This window comes from Eupeodes corollae, chromosome 2, assembly GCF_945859685.1.
Source record: "Eupeodes corollae chromosome 2, idEupCoro1.1, whole genome shotgun sequence".
Classification (NCBI taxonomy): Eukaryota; Metazoa; Arthropoda; class Insecta; order Diptera; family Syrphidae; genus Eupeodes; species Eupeodes corollae.
In genome coordinates this window covers 25998659-26019648 of record NC_079148.1, presented here as the reverse complement: position 1 = coordinate 26019648, position 20990 = coordinate 25998659, and the positions used below count along the sequence as shown (strand labels likewise).

The window sequence follows — 20990 nt, the reverse complement described above, 5'->3', positions numbered from 1 at the left end:
TATAGGATTTAATACAAAACAGTTTTTATTTATTATAAAACTTTTATATTTATTCTTTAATAAGCATCACAAACTTTGATTTATTTAAACAAATTTTAAATTAAATACAATGTCTTTATCCTTTTTGTTTACAAAGCTGAAATCATAACTTGCAAAGCCATGTATCCAGTAGCCAAATAAGGTATGAACCAAGCTAGACCACGAGCTGGTTGAGGTACAGCCATTACATAGACAACAGTATGGACAATTCGACCAATTCCTACAGCGCGGAATAAATTGTTGGCCAAGAAACTTGAAGGATTTGTTAAAACGTATAACAGTCCAACAAGGAAGAAAACGAATATATTTTCCATATCATTGCGATGTGCTCTGTTCAAAAGTTAAAAAGAAGTTAGAAGTTAATAATACGTTATTAAAATAAGAAATGATGATAGTCTGTAGTTACCTACGAACTCGTTCAACATCTGGGTCATCAAATTTAACTTTGACTTTGTTCAAAACAGCATCTTCGGGATTCGGAAAGGTCTGAAATGAAAAAAAAAATAAGAAGTTTAAATGTTATGTCTTTTATATTAAATCACATGGCTTTGAATTTAATTAATAGTTATTACTAAAAGTTTAATGCAATTACTAAGGATTTGTTGCGTTTTTCGATTTTCTCAAAACTAATACAATTTTTTTTATGAAGGTGTATGTACTGTTAAGTAAGAGTAACACTCATTGGTTAAGTAAAGCTATGAGCTTTAATAATGATGAAATAATAAATAATTATAATAAATTTAAGGGTTTTTCCACTGGTAAATTATTTATAAATACTGAACGGAAACGGTTTTTTAAGGTGTGTTCACACCAAAGAAACATTTCAAAACTTTTTCTGAAATATTTCGGGAAACTTTTTCTGAAATGTTTCCCATTTGTTTTAAAAACACTCCAAAAACTTTGTACAAACATTTCAGAAATGATCCTGAAGGGAACACGGTTTCCTAAGGTGTGTCCGCACCAAAGAAACGTCTCGAAACTATTTCTGAAATGTTTCCCATGTGTTTAAAAAACATTTCGGAAACTTTGCAGAAATACTCTGATTTGTTTTTCCTGGTGTGGAAATTTTTGGAATGCTTGTTTGTTTTCCATTTTTTTGTTTTTGGAAATTCGTAATGGGAAACAGAACAAAACAAACAAACATTTTAGAAATATTTCTCTGTTTTGAAATTTGTCTGCTTTATTCACTTGAAGGTGCTTTCAGACTAAAACAAAAAAACATTTTTAAAACATTTCGGAAACATTTAAAAAAAAACGTTTCTGAAACAGAATGTTTTTTGTTTGGACGCTCGCTCAACATTTCTGAAATGTTTATGAATTGCTTCCCTGTTTTCCATTCAGAATTGGATGCACTTGATAAAAATTGCAAAAATAAAATAAAAAAGCCAATAATATTTAGAAAAAAATGCATTATGATTAAACACCACAATATCAGCGATATTTCTTTAAAAGTCGATTTTCACTCACAAATCTCTGTACATATTTAAATAGGGAACAAAAATAGTTTAAACATTTTTTTTAAGGCGTCCACACAAAAAAAACATCTACATATATCAAAAACGTTTCTAAAATGCTTCTGCAATGTTGTTTTATTAAACGAAAAATATTCCATTAACGTTTCTTAAACAATGTTTAATAAAATGTTTCTTTGGTGCCTTTAGAAAAGCTGTAATTTTTTGACATTTGACTGTTTGGCGAGTAAACGATGCGCCATTACTAATGGGGTTTTCCATAGGCAAAATAAATCAATTTTTTCTCGATCTTGATCTGTCAAAACACAAATTCTCTTTGAAGCAATACTAATAAAATATTTTAAAAATTTTTAGCTGGGAAGTTGTCAGCTTACCACACTTCACAAAAATACAATGAGGAACGAAAAAACAAATAATTAAATCAATTATTTCTTGATCTTGATCTGTCAAAATACAAATTCTCTTTGAAGCAATAGGTACTACTAAAAATGCTTTAAATTTTTTAGCTGGGAAGTTAAAAGCTTTAACCACTCTTAACAAAATTACAAAAATACAACGAGAAACAAAAAAAAAATAAAATTGTGTTCCATGCGCCATTAAAAAAAATCAATTTTTGAGGGAAATCTGAATTTACCCATGGTCATGGATAACCCCATAAAATTGGGAACGATAAACGATTTAATAAATAGAAATGAGGCAGTTGGTGTGAATTTGTGATTATAGTGATAAAATGACTTGAAGGGTGGGATTCGACTACACTATAATTAGGAACTAGAATAGGTTTGACAAGTTACGATGAAATGTCCGCTACCGAGGCGATGGCATGCTCGTGGTGATCAGATATCTCGCGGGATATTAGGGTGGATCTTACCTCCTCACCTTATTCAAAAACAAACAAAAAATCATGCCAAAATCGAGCTTAAAACTTTATCACCACACACATATTAACATTATACCATATTTTACTTATAAAGGCATAGGTTTAAAGACTTGGAATTTTAACGTAACACAAACTTAGACCGGTCGATAACCCATAACATTGGAAGAGGTTGGGATGGGACCCACAAAGACGCACACTCATAACCCATCCCATTCCGTTTGTCAATTTGTCTTGCTAAAAAGGTTTGTATGGTTTCGTGTTTTGTTTAAAATTAAAATTATTCTTAAAAAATAAAAACTACCAACAATATTTTGTTTTTATTTCGTAGATCTTATTTTTGTATGAAAAAATGGACTGTTTGGATTTTTATAAAAAAATTTACTAAATGTCGATGAGATAAAATTAATTTCAAGCCAATATTTTTTTATTTTTGAAAAGATATTTGAGTCGAAAGTAAATTTTTAGCAAGTTTTAGTATTTTTGTTTTAGGTTTTTATTTTTTGTACAAAAAACTGTCAATTCAATTTTTCTCGAAACTTTACCGAGTGTTGAAAACAATATTTCTAATAAAATTAAATTAAATTTTGAGACTCAATTTTTACAAACCGTTAGTAATGTTTTGTTTAAGTTCTTTTTTTGTAAAAAAAACTTTCAATTTAATTTCTTGCAAAATTTAATGGATTGTTGAAAACAATATCTATAATTAGTCGGGTTTTCCTTCCTGACGCTATAACTCCAGAACGCACGGACCCATTTCCATAGTTTTGTATTCGTTGGAAAGGTTTCAGGCTCCGTGAGGTTTATAATAGACAAAATTCAGAAAAAAATTAACAGAAAAGCGGTGAAGTCCGTTAAGCTTTCCATTGAAAGCTATTGTAAAAGTTCCGATTTGTGAAATTGAGAATTTTTAAATTTTTTGACGTTTCAAGGGCCCTATATTCTAAAGCAAGGCTTACTTTTGGGAAAGATAAAATGCCCGATTAAGAGGACGCGTAAGCATACGAAGATCATTGTCATATACAACCGCTTTTCTTTCCAACATGATCCCACTGTGAACTACAGTGATGATGACAATTTAGATATTGGACCAATGACGACTGTATGCCGATATTGCAATGCATTAAAGTTCAAAAGAGAAACAGTTGGATTGTGCTGCACAAGTGGAAAAGACAAACTGATGGATCCGTTACTTACGCCACCACAGCAACTGAAACCATTGTTCGATGGAAGTGATCCCGATTTAAACCATTTTCTTCAACACATCCTTGAATAAAATAACTGCTTTCGCATGACGTCCTTTGAAGCGAATATAATTCGAGAAGGTGTTGTTTACACACACAAACAATCAATCACTCCAACACAATTAACAGCAACACGTAACAACTACACATACACCACACACTACACCATCACACGATCAGAAGTCACATATCGTATTCTTCAACAAATGATTGTTTGCAATTACAGATACAGTACGTTCTCGATTAACGCAACTCTCGATTCGCGCAACTCCTCGATTTTCGCAACAGCTCAATTTTTATCATTATTGACGCAGTAATTGCAACTCTTCAAAAAAAATTGACTCGATAAGCGCAACTTTTGTTTTTATATGCATATCCCACAGGTTCTTTACTATTTTTGTTTTTGTCTGTTGCGTTACATTTTGTCTCGGCCGTTATTTTACCGCTACTTTTGAGAGATAGTTACGATGAAGTTGTATGAAGGTACCTACATTTATGTATCTGTACAATGCAAAATGTTCTCATTAGTTTTATTGAATTTTGTTCAGTGAGTCGCTTGTGTTTGGAAAAAATGGACCAGGAAGGAGGATCACATTAAAAGGTGGCGAATACGATGGAAAAGGCTTTGTACAAGTGGTTCCTGAATCAAAGAAAGCAAAATGTGCCAATTTCCACAGAGGTCCTGAAAACAAAAGCGTGCTCATTGCATGAAAAAATTAAAGAGAGGCCAGGATCTTTTAATGCGAGCAATGGTTGAATGACAAATTTTAAGAAAAGACACGGAATCCGCCTGTTGAAAATTTGTCTAGAAAAACTTTCAAACAAACCGCAGCTTGTAGATCCATTCTTGATTAAATTTAAGGAAAAAGTCAGAGAGCTCGATTTGACTCCGAATCAAATTTATATCGCCGATGAGTCTGGGTTATTCTATCGACTTATGCCCAACAAAACCCTTGTAACTTTTAAGGAATCGACAGATCCTGGCCGAAAGACAAGCAAAGAAAGAATCACGTTTCTCGCCTGTACGAACGCACACAAAGTTAAGCTATTCGTCATCGGTAAATCTGTAAATCCAAGATTATTTACAAATTTTGACCACATATACAAGGCATCTCGAATCGAGCCTAACAAAATATTTACTCGGTTATCGCAACAACCTCGGTCATAGCAACCACCCTTGTTTTAATTAGTTGCGATAATCGAGAACGTACTGTATAAGGACAAATATATCATTTTCATCGTTCATTTCGTTGATGGTGGATCAGCTGAATGTGCGCTGAAATATACATGGAACACAATACTTAAAGAGACGAATTATTAAACATTTGCAAGCATTTTTTACGCTAATAACGCTGTGGTTAATATGTTTAAAACAGCATTGGAACGAATGCTATCGGATACGCACAAAATTGTCATAAGAGCGGATCAGTTGTTGTTCAGCACAGAAGCAATATCATGCAACGTGTAAACGAGGCACATCAATTGTACGATGCATTACAATATCCAATCATTGTTTACTTCACTGAAGCTAATGCTGGACAACGAGCTAAGATGCCACCATCGACAGCATAGACTAGCTTCTTTGCAATGTGTGAAGCAGATCCATTCGCAGCGACGCTGATGTATGTTGAAATGCCCAAGTATTACACTTGGAATCAATCAACAAAGAAATTCCGACGGCGCGGCGCAACAAATATACAATGAAGGAATCATTCTGATTGGGATCAATCCTTGACTATTGCAATCAAGCTTCTGATTGAAGTAGGAATGATTGCGCTAAATCGATCGATGCACGATGAACGATACATTGAACCAAGAAATAAATCGAGAGCTGCAATACAATGTTGATACATTTCAGGAATTCGTTCGAAATAATGTGCCGTTTCTGAATGAACAGCAAAACCAATTATACGAAACATTAATACATGTGGTAGACAATAATATTGGTGGTCTTTTCTTCCTGGAAGTACCTGGAGGAACAGCGAAAACATTTGTCATTTCATTGATTATCGCCACTATTTCATCAAGATTTAACATAGCTTTTGCGTTAGCATCATCAAAATACGAAGCCATCTGGTGTCGAAACGGAATTCGCCGGGTTTGCTAATTTATTATAAAATAAAATTAATTTGAAGCCAATATTTCAAATTTTTGAAAAGATGATTGAGTCGAAAATCAATTTTTACCAACTTTGAGTAATATTTTGTTTAGGTTTTTGTTTTTTTATTAAAAAAAACTGCCAATTCGATTTTTCTCAAAATTTTACAAAATGTTAAAAACGTTATTCTTCAAAGTTATTTTGGATCATTTCTTGTTCGTAAAATTTTCGAGGTGACAAATTTTTTTTAAATTCAATTCAAGCCTCTAGCGTTATTGGTTCGTGAGATATTTAGAGCCCGTTTACACGATTCGATATTTTCACCGTATCGGATGTCTTCTCGATTCGGTGTCTTTTGGTTGTTGTGTTCAGACGGTACGGTAATTTTACCGTACAACGTACTTAACCCTACACCGACGACCCACTGCGACTATATACTAGAAATAAATTATTCGACAGTAGTCCAGACGAAAAATGAAGCACTATTGGTCAAAACATCGAATCGTCTGAACGCACTGTCTATAAATACATTGCCACGATGAGCCGAATCGGTTTTTTTTACCGTACGACCGAAAACGATTTGCAGAGACAAAACCGAATGACAAAATCGACCTAATCGGTAATTGTACTGTACCTATATAGTTAAAAGCCGTATCGTTTGAATATATTAATTTAAATTATTCTGGCACTGGCTTATACGTTAAAATCGACGATACGGCAAAACCGCCGATTGGGAATCGTGTGAACGTACTCTGGTAAAAAAAACACCCACGTAGTTTTTAGAGAGTCCTTCTTGCATCTTTCTGCATTATTATCTGTATAGAAAAAAGATGCTGGGATGCGACCCACACTGATAACTTCCCATCCCGTCTGTCGATTTGTCTAGTCTATATGTACTCGTATCAATTTTTACCAAATTTGCGTACTATTTTTTGTAGATTTTTTTTTTATGAAAAAACGGACTGTTGGATTTTTATATAAAAATTACTGAATATCGAAAACAATATTTTCTGTGAAATAAAATAAGTTTGAAGCCAATATTTTTAATTTTTGAAAATCTATTTGAGTCGAAAGTAAATTTTTACCAAGTTTTAGTATTGTTTTTTTTTTAGTTTTATTTTTTGTTTTTTTATTTTTTTATTTTTTCGATTTTTTTTAAAATTGTATCGGATGTTGAAAACAATATTTCTTATAAGATAAAACTAGTTTGAAGCCAATATTTCAAATTATTGAAAAGATATTTGATTCGAAAATCAATTTTTACCAACTTTTATACATTTTTGTTTAGGTTTTTATTTTTTGTAAAGAAACTGTCAATTCGATTTTTCTCAAAATTTGTCCTAATGTTGGAAACAATATTTTTTATAAGTAAAAATTAGTAAGAAGCTTTTATCTCAAAGTTTTGAAAAGAAGTTATAGTTTTTTTTGTATGTTTTTATTTTTTGTAAAAAAAACTCTCAATTCGATTTTTCTCAACATTTTTCAGAATGTTGAAAACAATATTTCTTATAAGATAAAATAAGTTTGAAGCCTAAATTTTTGAGTTTTTGAAAAGATATTTGAATCGATATTCAATTTTTACCAACTTTGAGTAATGTTTTTTTTAGATTTTTATTTTTTATAAACAAAACTGTCAATTCGATTTTTCTCAAAATTTTATCAGATGTCAAAAATGTTATTCTTCGTTGCACAAAATCGTTTTGGAGATGAAATCATATTTTAGTCGTAAAATTTTGGAGGTGACAAATTTTTTTTTCAGTTTTTTTGATTTATAAAAAATACCGTTAAATGGATTTTTTTCAAAAATATACTTCTTTGCTATCACGTTACAATATATTATATAGATACAATTTAATTCAAGTCGATAGCGTTTTTGGTTCGTAAGATATTTAAGCATCTGCATCTTTCTGCCTTATTATCTGTATAACAAAATTTATTTGAAATCGATATCTCTTCTGGTTCTTGAGCTATGGACGACGAAAAAAACTTCGCGAACGTACAGACGTATGGACATACGGACGTACGGACATACGGACGTACGGAGGTACGAACCTACGTACACACGCACGCGCAGACATCTTTCTAAAAATATTTTTTTTTGACTCTAGGGACCTTGAAACGTTATTTGATGTCGATATCTCTATACTGGTTCTTGAACTGTGGACGACGAAAAAAGCTTCGCGGACGCACATACACACGCACGCACAGATATTAGTCTAAAAATCTTTTATTTTGACTCTAAAAATCCTTTATTTTGACTCTGGGGACTTTGAAACGTCGAGAAATGTCATAATTTTTAATGCGACAAATCGTACAATAATGCCTTAGGGAACTTAAAAATCGTCCTTTGGGATGAGGTCCATTTTCACTTTAAAAGTTGCAACCGTAACCGTTTGGTGGTTGATATTGTGTTCCATTAATGGGATAACTATGTTCTTTTTTAGAATGGCGCTGCAAAATTTAGTTCTTTTGACAGATTTAAAGTAAAAATAAATTGATTTATTTTAACAATGGAAAACCCCACAACATCTTAATCAATAAATAAAAATTGTATTTACAAATGCTTAACTTGATGCACAAAGTATATTAATAAATGCTTTATCGCAAGTACTAATCAGACCTGATACCATATTTTTTATGAATGTTTCTTATCGCCATTTTTTGAGCCAATACATCTTTTTTATAAAAATGATGATTATATTGTTTGGTTATAAAATTTGAGGTAAATTCTTGAGCATATTAATTTTTCTTACAAATATGAACATAATTCATAAATTCATGACTCATGAGATATGTTGAAAAGCAATTTAAAATTACTTTTTTGGACTTTTGCCTCTTTTAACTCAATTATTCTTATTTGCTTTTTTATTACGTTTGTAAAAGATTTAACCGGCAAATACTGCTGTGTCACTGTTGTTTATTATCTAAGTAGCTTTTTTAATTTGTTTTGACCTTCGCATCATAAACTTATTTATTTAGACTTCGCAAATATTAATTACCACTTTACTTACCTTAGTTTTTAATCGTTGCATTGCTGTCAAAATTGACATTGCTAGCATTTTTAGTGCTAATGCTCCTCCCCAAAAGGCAAAGGTTTGGAACACAGGATTTCCAAAAGAAATTAATTCGGATGCCGACATTATGAATATTTGTAATTTAAATAATAGTTATCGACTACAGCAAAAATGAATGACCAAAATGTTTAGAGTCTGTTGAGGCACTAAAAGACAAGCTTATTGAAACGAACGTCATACATTTTGTATAACAGCTTTCTATAAAAGCCCTTTGAAAGCTTTTTTCGGCTTTCAGAATTCAGAAGCGTCGTAAAATCGTAATCAAAATGTGTCATACTTGCTTTGCTCTCCTGTTTAAAATTCCAAAGCAGTGCTGTAAATAAATAATCTATAAAATTTGATAAGCACATTCAAATTGAAATGTACCTTAGGTATGTTCAAGCTTATTTCTAGCAGGAGCTATACTTTACTTTTGCACTTAGTACTTACCAAATAAACCGAATCAGAAAAACACAGAATTTTTACAAGTTTTGTAATCTTAATTTTTTAATCATAAAATAAGTTTAGAAAAATAGTTTCCAATATTTTTTTTTTATAAAATAATCATAATACTCATGCAGCATATAAAATAACTTGCAATGTAATAAACCCAGTTGCTAAATATGGAAAAATCCACGCCAATAAACGGGATGGTTGTGGTGTTACAAAAATAGCGTAAACAACTGTGTGTATAATTCTTCCAATACCAATAATTCGAAATAGACTGATAGCCAAAAATGCTGATGGATTTATCAAAACGTACAAAAATCCAATTGGGAAAAATACAAATATGTTTTCCATGTCATTTCGATGTGCCCTGTAAAAAAAAAACAATAATAAAATATTCATTAACAAAAGATATATTTTGTGTAATGCCAAAACAAACCTGCGGAAACGTTCAATTCGTTGATCATCATATTTAACCTTGGCCTTGCTGAAAATTGCATCTTCTGGATTGGCAAAAGTCTAGAATAGAATGACATCAAATGACAGATTAAAATGTTAGATAAGTTCGTTTTGGTACAAAGACTAGACTACAATAATTATGTTAATGTGGCTTTGAATTAATTTATATTGTTTTAAACTGTCAACTTTTTAAATTTGTTGGGCTACAGCCTGCAAAGAACCAAGGGCTAGTAATATATCATGGATGTAGGGGACCAACAATTTGTATTACGATTGTCTAATTTGAGAAAGCACTTTGTAGGTCAAGAATTACCCTGACCATTTCTACATTTTATTGTTGGCTATTACTTAATGTTCTCATAAGATATTTACAGTAGGAAAATTCACTTAGGTAGTCGGTACATAGTCAAGGCTAAATTGGCTAAAATAGATTACAAAATTAGTTGAAATGTACACTCCGAAGTAGTGTCAAAAATTTCGACTGACGTTTTACAATTAGCAGATCAAAATCAAATTTATCGTTCAGTATTTAAATATATGTATGTTAATATAAATCACTCAAATTATGTCTTACATTTGATTTTATCAAATTTAAAAAAACAAAATAGATTATTTAAAGTAATCAAATTAAAAATATTTTTATTTTATATACAGTTTTGTTCTTAAAAAAAGCAGTGCAAATAAAACAAAAAGGCCTTCAATATCAACGTTATAATACATTTTAAAACTTCTAATAACAAACTAAAATATTTTATTCATAATATCAGAAAATAAGTATTATCGATTTTTTACCGTTAGCTTTGTCACACTAAAAACCGTTTTTTTTTTAAATATATGGCTGTTCATAAAAATAGCAGTGCATGACAAAGTGCTAGATCTATTACGTAAGAAGTAAAAAAAATTGTAATTGTAATTGTAATTATATGAAAGTATACAAATAATGTTAGCGTACAATTAGTACTTTGTTGCATAACCATTGATTTTTATGATGCTTCGCATCTAAGTGGTATCGGGTCCACTAAAACCTGACACCTTTCGAATTCAGTTTACTCGATAACGGATAACTTCTTCTGCAAAAACCATGGTTTTGCCTTTTTTAACGTATGCTTTGGGTCATATTCTTGTTGGTATACCCAAACCATAGGCATTTCCTCCTCAGCATAGGGTAACATAACCTCCTCGAGAATGTTCACATACTCGGTTGCATCTCTTATGGCTGAATCACAAACACGCTTCAGCTTCGGCTTCAGCTTCGGCTTCACCTGACGTTTACGAGTTCAGCCATAGGAATTCAATGCATGCTATCACAATGGACCTTCGACCTCACGTTTCGTTTGACAATCGTAAGGAAAAGAACGTACTCCAAACGGAAGCTCTAGATTAATTATCTGTACATTTGCTTTGTCTGACAGCTCAACGGCTGTAAAAAAAATTGTCAACTAACAAAATATTTGCTCTTTGGAGGGATGAAATGATAGAAATGTCATTCAAAGCAACCTCGAAACAGGCCCACCGTAAGGCAGATGAAGCCGAAGCTGAAGCGTGTTTGTGATTCAGCCATTATACCCCCATGAGAATAAATAGGCCCGACCCCGTAATATGAAAAGCCAATTCATATCATAATTTTTCCTCCAACATGCTTCATTGTTTTTATAGTGTACCCTGAATAGTATTTCGCATTTTAGAGTCTTCTCACATGTTCTCGACGACCCTTGGACCCGAATTTGCTTTCATCGCTTCACAGAACATTCCTCCATTTCTCTTTTGCCCAATCTTTGCGCTTTAACAAACTCTATTGTTAGGCCGGTAGCTTCGCTTATAATGACGTCTTCGTATTGTGACAGTTGAAGTCCATTTCTTATTTTCCTTGAGCCTATGAAAGGGTTCTGTTTTGCAAGCTGAACAATTTTTCTGTCAGTTCTTTCAGTAGTCATCCTTTTTGGGCCTCGCGTTTTCGGTTTATTTTGCCATTTAAAGGCGTTACTGACATTTTTGCTGAGGAGCCTAGGATGTCTTAAATATTTTGGTAGGTCTTTCCCTCCAAACGCCGTTTTGGAATAAGTTTTCGAATTTCTTCGGTGCAGTGTCTTGACCGTCCGATTGTTTATTTTTGAGCTAATATTTATTAATTTTGTATATGCTAGTACTAGTATGATACAAATACTTTAATACTTAGTATTTAATAGTATAGTATTTATTGACTGGAAAATAAAAAAAATGAATTTTAAACATTTTTTAATTATTAAATCAAAAGCACTGCTATTTCATAAAACTCTATATCCAGAGAGCGTTCACCGGGAAAAGTAGAGTATAACTTCAAGCTTAAAATCTCTAATATGAAAACGAAACACCGTTAGATGCAAGTAATATGTCAATTTTTTGTAAGAATTTCCGTTCTTAAAAAAGGTGACAATCTAATAAAATGTGACCAGCACTGCTATTTTTATGAACACAACTGTATGTATGTATTTGCAGTTGTCAGCACATAATATGACAGTTCCGGATTGACTTGCTTTGTAGTTCAATTTTTCATTCACAAAGCTAGCTGAATTTAGACTACGTTATCACTAGCTTTATGAATGCGCCCAGTTTCGACCCTACGTTATAGTGTTTACATAAAAACTGCTTCAAAAACATGAATGTTTACAACTTTAACAGACGCAAAAATGAAATTGCTTTCCATAGAAACCTGAATTTAACAATGGAAAATCCCTATAATTATTAATTACACACTTTCATCAGCAAAATTAGAAAGTGAAAAGAAATGATTACATTGTATTTTTTTTTTAAATGTAGAGCTTTGAAAGCTCATTAACAATATATTAATAATAATATAACATCTCTAAAATATAAGCGAGCGTTGCCGTGTTTACTGTTTAAACAGTTTTTAGAGCACCTATAAAACATAAAATACAGGTCTTATAACGATCACCATTGACTGTTACGGCCACTGTACGTTTTGGGCTTTTCAATGCATGCGTGCGGGTTTTTTGTGCCCCAAATGCGACAATTTTGGTTGTTTACATACCCGCCAAGATCAAAATAAGCTCATCTGAAAAAATGTTTTTTTTGGCAAAATCGGCATCTTCTCTAAAGCATTATTCACATGAGCACAACCAACGAATGAACGAATATTCGTCGATTTTGACATTTCATTCACATGAGAGTTTTTAATTGGTCGCGAATAAAGTTTGACTTTGACCACCGAACCCAAAACAAGAATGACTTTTGTAGGTTAAGTACGCGCGATTATTTTATTCGTTGCCAGTGTGGATAATGTGGAAGTTTGACAGTTCGTATCAACTCCAATTTTTTTCGCGACGAATAAATTTCTTTTCTTAAATTTATTAATATATAGTAAAAGTATTCATCATAAATGAAATGGAAACTATATTGCTATCGTTTTGTTAAGAATTGGTGTGGAAATATGTTTTCAAACGTATGTAAACTTACATTTTGTAAGTCATTCGTCGTCCGTTTGTCGCGCTCATGTGAATGCTGCTTAAGCGTTGTTCTCAGCGTTGTTCAAGCGTATACAGATACACAACCTCAGCGGAAGGATATAACTAATTATCTGTCAAATCAGACATGAGCTTAGTGTTACCATTCACGAAATAAGCACTAGTTGAAAAAAACGATAGATGGCGGACCCTGTATAAATGTAAGTATCAAAACTTAAAAGCAAGAAGAACTTATATTGTTTGTAAGTAAGGATTTTTAAAACGATGTTTTGTTTTTCTTTACTGAACTCATTCAAAATTATTTTATTTTTTCGTTTCTAAGAAGTTTAATTTTTGATTTACGGCAACACTTCTTTATTTACATTATATTCAGAAATTAGAGATAAACTTTGTTTTCATTATAAAAATCACTGACATTTGCATAAAAATTAACAAAACTTCAGTTCAATAAATCAACGGTCAGTGGTCAGCGCTTCATTGACCGACATCAATGATCAATGCAATGTTTGATTACGGTTATTATGTTATGAAAACATGTTATGAGACAAAAATATTTTTCATTATGCCCCTAACACATTATGTATGTAACTTATTTTGAGTTAAAAAAAGGTTATAATTTATTACTAAATTTAAAGTTTATGTAATTTGAAATGCGATTTTAATAATTCATTGCATTTATTAATAACATATTTTTTTAATCTAATATAAAAATATACTGTTAATCAGAAGTTATTATTATCTAAGGTAAGTTGACAATAGTTGTACATCGTAAATTATCGTTCTAGTATTGATTGCTGGTAATTGTTAGAATATTGTAACCTGTTATATGAAATAAATATAGAAAGAAAAACGATGGCCTTGAGAATTGTCATGTAAGTTTTTATTTTCAACCTACGATTTATTTTTCTAAAGGTCTATAATTATTGTATACGCATAATATTAAAATTTTATAATTTACGATATGGCAAATCATTGAGGCTTCCATAATTTGAGGTGTATTAAGTTCTAGACATGATACAAAACTTATTGGTACTTTTGACACCATTTAATAGAACTGTACTTGAGATAACTATAGTAGATCCCTTTCTTACAAAAATATTTGTCATACAATTTGAAATTCGTAAAAAGGCGGTGTTTTTAATCTCAGTGACTTTAAGGAACTATAATGCTCTAAATTTTCTATTTCTATCGAATAGAATATCTTTTTGAATCTCGACATGGATCAAAGAAATGTTTTTTAATATAAAACTTTACGAAATGTCATTTCATACCATATTTAATTCGAAACCTAATAGGTTAAGAAAGACCAGGGTCACTCTATTGATACACATAAGTGATTATACTTATTAAATATTTGAATATTAGCCAAAAGTATCTAAGAAAAAAAATATTAAAATGATCGATGTAACTTTACAAAAGACTAACACTTTATTTACTGCAACCCATCTAAAAAGTTTGATTATGTTTTGATCAATAAAATGAATTTCTTACCATTCTTGCGAATCGTGTAAGTCCTGTAAGGGCTGACATTGCAAGCATTTTCAAGCACAATATTCCTGTCCAATAGACATACGATCGAAAAATAGGATTATCCCATTTTGCAAGTTCTATCGCCAATGCCATGATACACAATGTAAATACACTTTATTTTATAAATAATATTTTTTATTAATAATAAAAGATTTTTCCGCTAGCTTTTTGTTTAAGTCAACACCACTTCAATGACAACTTTCATTCAACTAAAAACAACAGAAGCTCTTCGGATTGAGTTAAGCTTTGTTAAATTCAATTTTTTAATGATATTCATTCAATGTTGGTTTTATGCGGTTGATGTTATGTTATTTTGATTAAAAGTTGTTTTACCTGCAGCTACAAAGCTTATAACAAAAACATACTAATGTTTTATGTATGGATTTTGTTTGTTTCTTTTTTACTATAAAAGTTTTCCTATAATTTACTTTTAGATATTACTTTTTTTTTTGTATTAAGTTGTATGGAGGCAAAGTTCAGTATTATTATGACAGTAATTGAAAATGAGAGTAATAAACAATTAATTTAATTAAAAGTCCAAACTCTGATAAAAATATGAAGAAAATATGGTATAATTTTACTTTCAAGTCTTCTTACAATTAACTGACTTCACTTTTAGTTGAACATATTCATTTGTAAGGTTTTCGTACAGTTGTATTGTGTAAAAAACAAATAAAGCTAAAACTTACATTAAAAAGATTCAGAAATTGTTAAAATAGGGCTTTTAAAATGATGCTTTAACCGTGATACCTGCGCTTCTAGGAATGCTCATCAATTTCCCCTTGAGCTCAACTTCGGCCGTACAGTGATTAGTTTTTTAGCTGTACTACGTGAATGTGGAATGCCTTGCCACGCTCTATCTTTCCCTGTCATTGCAATGTTCAGGAATTCAAAATCAATGTTCACCGACACCTCCTATCCAACCCTTAACTCTTTTCCTAATGCTCACACTGTGTCTTTGGCATATTAAAGGTATACAAAAACCTTTTAGTGTTCGCTAATTATACAAAAAATGATGCTTAATTTTTTTTTGGTATCAACTCATTTCGATCTTCATGTAAGAGCGAATGTCGAATTTATTTACTTTCTTCTAGTCATCATATTTAAGATTTCCTTATTTTTAATGAATAAACTTTTATCTAATTGGTTTCTTAAATTTTAAAATTTAACTATTACCGAGGTATCCGTTTTTGTAATTGATTCAATTTAATTCAATTTAATTCAACCATTTTCAATAAGAATTATAAAATTAATGGTCACCATTGTAAAATTGTCAAATGGTGGTTCATATAATAATACATCGTCTTGTGTACATTTGTTCGTTCACAAATATTCTTTTTTTGTCAAAAATAAAAATAAAAGACTGCAGTCGTTTTTGTTAGTTACTCATGATTATTTTGAAATTCGAACGAATACGATAGAATAGATCTATTCATTTGAATGAATTTTGTGTATTTTGACATTCGAACGAATAATATTCATTTTCAAATGATTGCACACAATAAACTCGAGTGAATCTTATTTGCGAAATCAGCTGTTTAATGTATTGACATTTCTATTTGATTTAGTATGACCAAGCTGACTATTTTTCGCACATTTTTTTTTATTAAAAAGTTGAACAGAAACTAAATCCTTTTTATTCCCGAAACATAAAGTTAAGTTATGTCTTATGCCTGGTTAATCTAAGAATTTAAATAAAATATCAGTACAAATTTAATGTTTTTAATTTGAAACATTTAGCAAATAATGATCATTTTATTGATAGGAAAAAAGAGCTAAATATACAAAAAAAAAACAACTGTTAAACTTTTGCGTAAACTTTTGTTATGTGTCACTTAAGTTATGTTTAAAAAGTTTCAATAAAAAACCCAGTTGTTCAACATGCAACTTCAAAGTCTCTATTTCCTTACACACACCTGGTCACACATTTTAATATTAAAAGGGTTACAAAAAGTAAAATCGCTTGCCAATAATTAATTGTTTGAAAATATATTTAAAGAAATTAAGAAAACAGATGGCAATAGTTTTGTTTATGAGAAAATAGGACATTGAGGAGCAGATATATTATATAATCCATTAGAGATTGAAAATTAAAGGTTAGTATATTTGTAAAAATTGAATCTTTTCCAGCTCCTAACTTTTTGCTTTGAAGATTTATAAGAAATTTTCGATTAAACAAAAGTGCTTTCAAGTACGTGTTGATTGAGCTGAACACCGAAGTTGAAACGGGAACATCTGGATCTGTGTCTATATCTCCAATCATAATGTTGGCAACCACGTTGCAATTTGTCGCAGAAGGTGGATACCAATTAGGTGTAGGCAAGGACGGTGGTATTAAACTTTCTCAATCATCGGTGTCAAAGTGCATACAAAAAGTTGTATCTGCATTAGAAGCTAAACTATGCCCCAAATGGATAAATTTTAAAGCAATGACGAAGAAAAGGAAGCAATTAGGGGACATTTTTACAAGACAGCTTCTCTTGGGCTTCAATTATTGCGCCTGGTTTCAAATTTTCTTCAGAGCCGCCACCGTTTTAGACTCCTCTACTTGGATTATGCCAAAAACTCTGGCACTTATGCCTTCAACAGACTGCTTAAGTGAAGTGATCCTGACAATAGCTTCCTCGAACTCGGTTGGGGCTATAAGATTTTTGTCATTGAAGCCCAACTATTTCCTTTTTACTTCATTTTCCACCAGTTTCTTTTTTGTTTTGGATTTAAAATCAGCCCAAACCGTGAAATCAAACATATGTTACTATACACTTTTTTTGTTAAAATTTATTTTATAGACCTTTTTTCAAGTCGCACTGTCTTTAGAAGGAGGTCCGTTGCTATATTCAGCTTCTTCGCAGCATCTCTATTCGCCAGAATAAATTTAACGCTAATGAAATGAAATTTGTGACATGATTAAAAAGTCAAAGTTTACTTGGTTTTCTGAAAATAAATGAACTTTCGATTGGTAAAGTGAACTTTCTAATCGTTCGAAATTCAAAATGCAGATTATTCGAAATCGACTTTCTTTCGCATGAAAGAGAATTTCAAAATAAGGCTGACTGTTACATAGATCAATTTATATTATGACAGAAAAGATCACATTTTAGTTGTGACTGATATTAAGTGATGAGATAATAGCCGTGTTTTATTAGCAACGGATCTGGATCGGTAGCTCGTAATACGACAACAACTTCGAATGGTGCTTGTATCTGGATCTATTTTAAAGATCCGAAAATATGTATAGATTCTGGCGGTAGGGAGTAAAAACTGTAGTGTTAATAAAAAAGACAGTATATAACATAACAACCATAAGAAAAAAAGAAAAGAGCGCACAATACTGTTGTCATTACGATCCGTATCAAAAAAAAAAACTTTTCCGGATCGATTTCAATGAATCAGCTGCTTACAAAAATTATTAAACTCTTTCAAAATTTTGAAAAGTTTATTTTCAAAGATGCCTTTAAATAAGCAACACAGAATATATATTTAATTATAATTACTCAATTTAGAACTATTTGGGAAAAATGATGGTTAGCGTATTATCTATTTTTTAAGTCATAATGGCGTTTTTCTACCAAATTCTTTGCAGAATATTTAACCAAATTTTGTAAATCATTTCTCATACAAATTTTCCCATGCAAGATTTCCCAGTTTATTCACTTAAGCAGTATTCACATGAGCGCCACCAACGAACGATGAATGAATTACAAAATGTGAGTTTATATACGTTTGAAGACATATTTCAACAAATTTATTTGTCGCGAAAAAAATTGTAGTTGATACGAACTGTCAAACTTTATTCGCGTTCCACATTATCCACACTCGCAACAAATAAAATAAACGCGCTTGTTTTGGTTTCGGTCATAGAGAAAATATATTATCTCTATAGTTTAATATAATATGGTTTCGGTGGTGAATGGTGTTCGGCTATGGCTCCTTGAAAAAATATTTTTAAAAAGGTAAAGAAAATTTGATTGATAATAAAATTCAAATGAGTATCATACATATGCATATAAAATAATTCCAGGAGATTGATGACCGATTTGCATTAAATGGATGCACATGAAATCTTTTCTTGTTTTATTTATTTACAAGGACACCAATAATTTTTTTTTAAACATATATAGCTTCAACGGCATTTTCTCAATCATTTGTTTCAAAACAGAACACAATAATAACCGCGTTATATTATCACCATGATCTGATACGGATCTTGGATTTACATGCATTACAACAACAACACAAGATCGTGCTTTGTGTTTGGATCTCAATTTGAGATCCAAAATTTAATTCTTTTTTTCACAGCAAGGAGCGCTCATCATTGTGATTTAACATGTAAATGTTGGTATCATTGCAGACAAATTAAATAAAACCTGTATTGCCATATAAACATTTCCATTTGACTGAAATAAAATATTTTTTTAAATAGAAAGCGAGAAGCTTTATATTTATTTTAGATATTAATTGGTGAAATTCAAATAATTAAGTCCAAAAAAATTTATATTTGACATAATTTATGGGTATTATTTTCCCCAAAAAAAAGGAACAAAAAAATCATTGAGCAAAATGTTCTATGGGCAACCCTGCTTTAAATTTATTTTATTTAAACAAATGTCACTATCACCCGGCTTGTCATCAGCCACACCGTCGCCTACTTCATCTAGATTACGTGATCGTCCAAGTGCTCAAGAGACCGCTACCAGTCGTGGTCGACCTCTTTCTAAAAAGTCGACAACTCCAGCTCGTGCAAAAGGTAAACAACGCGCATCCTCGTCAACTTCACGCGTTGAGCAGTCATTTGGTGGCAAAGCTCCACGGCGAAATCGTCAGACTTCGAAATCTCCTGAACAAGACACACCTGCAACTTCAGTTGACCCAATTGTACCACCACCAGAAGATCCTGTCCCGCACCCGATAGTTTCATTGTCTGTTCCAGTCATGGCTGTCGTCCCTCATTATGATGGTTGGGATGACTTCAAGGATCTGTTCTGTGAATCCGAGTGGATTAAACATTCGCTACTGGGTTAACTCCGCTAGGTCCATGCGCTTTTACCTGAAGAACGACCGAGATAATTTCAGAACGAATTTCGACCGCATCTTTAGGGTACACAACCTTTTTCGAGCAACCACACGTTTCCCTGCAACGGGATTCTACGCCAATATTAGTGGCACTGAACTTGGGTCTGCTGTTACTCAGATATTAGCCGCATGTGATATACCGGACAGGCAGATCAATAAGGACGGTCAGCAAATAGATCTCAACGACGCCAAGAGATCTTTCGACGCTACGGTGATCAAATGCACCACTCTTGTTGGTGCGCGCGAACCTGACAAAATGCTCAAAGTGGGTATTTACAACAGATCAATTTTGGAGTCTGCTGAGAAGATAACCTGGGTGGAATAGTTGAATGATATGTTTCTGTAATTAATATAACATGTAAAATAAAATAAAAATAAATAAATGTCAAAAAATATAAATAAAATCGAGAAACCTGCAGCAGAAATGGGAGAAATTTGTTTCAACTTTTTTGTTGAGAATTAAAAAATGTTGAAAATACTTTTACATGGGAATTTTTTGAAATCATTCTTTAAATTGAAAATGGTTGTAAGAAACACTTAGGTGACATAAATTATAATTCAGAACCGTGTGAACCATCTCAATGAAGAGAGTAGTTTTGAAATGACGGTGGGTTGTATGTAACACTTCCAAGAATTTCGAGAGAAAATCATACAAAATTCTTAAAAGTGTTATATACAACCCACCGTCATTTCAAAACTACTACAATTATTTCCAAAAAGATTTTAATTCTTTGGTGATTTGCAGGAACATTTTCAGAACTTAAGGAGCTACAACTGGAACTTGAATCATCATCGATAAGATTCAATAGGGATAAAATTAAATTGTTTGATTCTTCGCTTTCATCACTTTCAAATAAAAACTGCAAATTATAAAAGTTTTTAATAGAGAAAAGAAATACAAATTAAAATGAATACTTACATCAAAAACAGCAGCTTAAATTTTGGGTATTTATTTATATTTTTTTGCTTGGAAATGTCACTTTTGAAAGAACGAATTTGACCCTGCTACCAAACTTTAAATACTAAAAAATATGATGATCCAATGCTGTTTTATTATCATGATCTGATCCGGATCAGATCACGGTGATAATAAAAATTTTATTCGCGACGAATTAAAAACTCATGTGAAAGAAATGTCAAAATCGATGAATATTCGTTCTTTCGTTGGTCGTTATCATGTGAATAGTGCTTTGAAGATAAACTTAACCAATTGTTAAACTTATCTTATACATAATAA

The 20990-nt window shown here is 31.5% G+C and overlaps 2 protein-coding genes across 2 annotated transcripts; both read right to left on the bottom strand.

Annotated features, from left to right (window-relative positions):
• Positions 1-22: 22 nt before the first annotated feature.
• On the bottom strand, positions 23-8961 carry LOC129944450 (microsomal glutathione S-transferase 1-like). The gene is made up of 3 exons (XM_056053880.1): positions 8742-8961; positions 446-525; positions 23-369 (listed from the first exon to the last, which is right to left on the bottom strand). Exons 1-3 carry the CDS (start codon positions 8868-8870, stop codon positions 129-131), a joined length of 450 nt encoding a protein of 149 aa, XP_055909855.1. The 5' UTR covers positions 8871-8961; the 3' UTR covers positions 23-128.
• A 301-nt stretch (positions 8962-9262) lies between these two features.
• On the bottom strand, positions 9263-14969 carry LOC129944449 (microsomal glutathione S-transferase 1-like). The gene is made up of 3 exons (XM_056053879.1): positions 14642-14969; positions 9670-9749; positions 9263-9600 (listed from the first exon to the last, which is right to left on the bottom strand). Exons 1-3 carry the CDS (start codon positions 14771-14773, stop codon positions 9357-9359), a joined length of 456 nt encoding a protein of 151 aa, XP_055909854.1. The 5' UTR covers positions 14774-14969; the 3' UTR covers positions 9263-9356.
• Between the last annotated feature and the right edge of the window lie 6021 nt (positions 14970-20990).

Coding starts and splice junctions, on each gene's coding strand:
- LOC129944450 (XM_056053880.1), bottom strand. CDS start 8,870: ATGTCGGCATCCGAATTAATTTCTTTTGGAAATCCTGTGTTCCAAACC. Junction 526..8,741: donor TGCAACGATTAAAAACTAAG/GTAAGTAAAGTG, acceptor TTTTCATTTCAG/ACCTTTCCGAATCCCGAAGA. Junction 370..445: donor GATGTTGAACGAGTTCGTAG/GTAACTACAGAC, acceptor ACTTTTGAACAG/AGCACATCGCAATGATATGG.
- LOC129944449 (XM_056053879.1), bottom strand. CDS start 14,773: ATGGCATTGGCGATAGAACTTGCAAAATGGGATAATCCTATTTTTCGA. Junction 9,750..14,641: donor TTACACGATTCGCAAGAATG/GTAAGAAATTCA, acceptor ATTCTATTCTAG/ACTTTTGCCAATCCAGAAGA. Junction 9,601..9,669: donor CGAATTGAACGTTTCCGCAG/GTTTGTTTTGGC, acceptor TTTTTTTTACAG/GGCACATCGAAATGACATGG.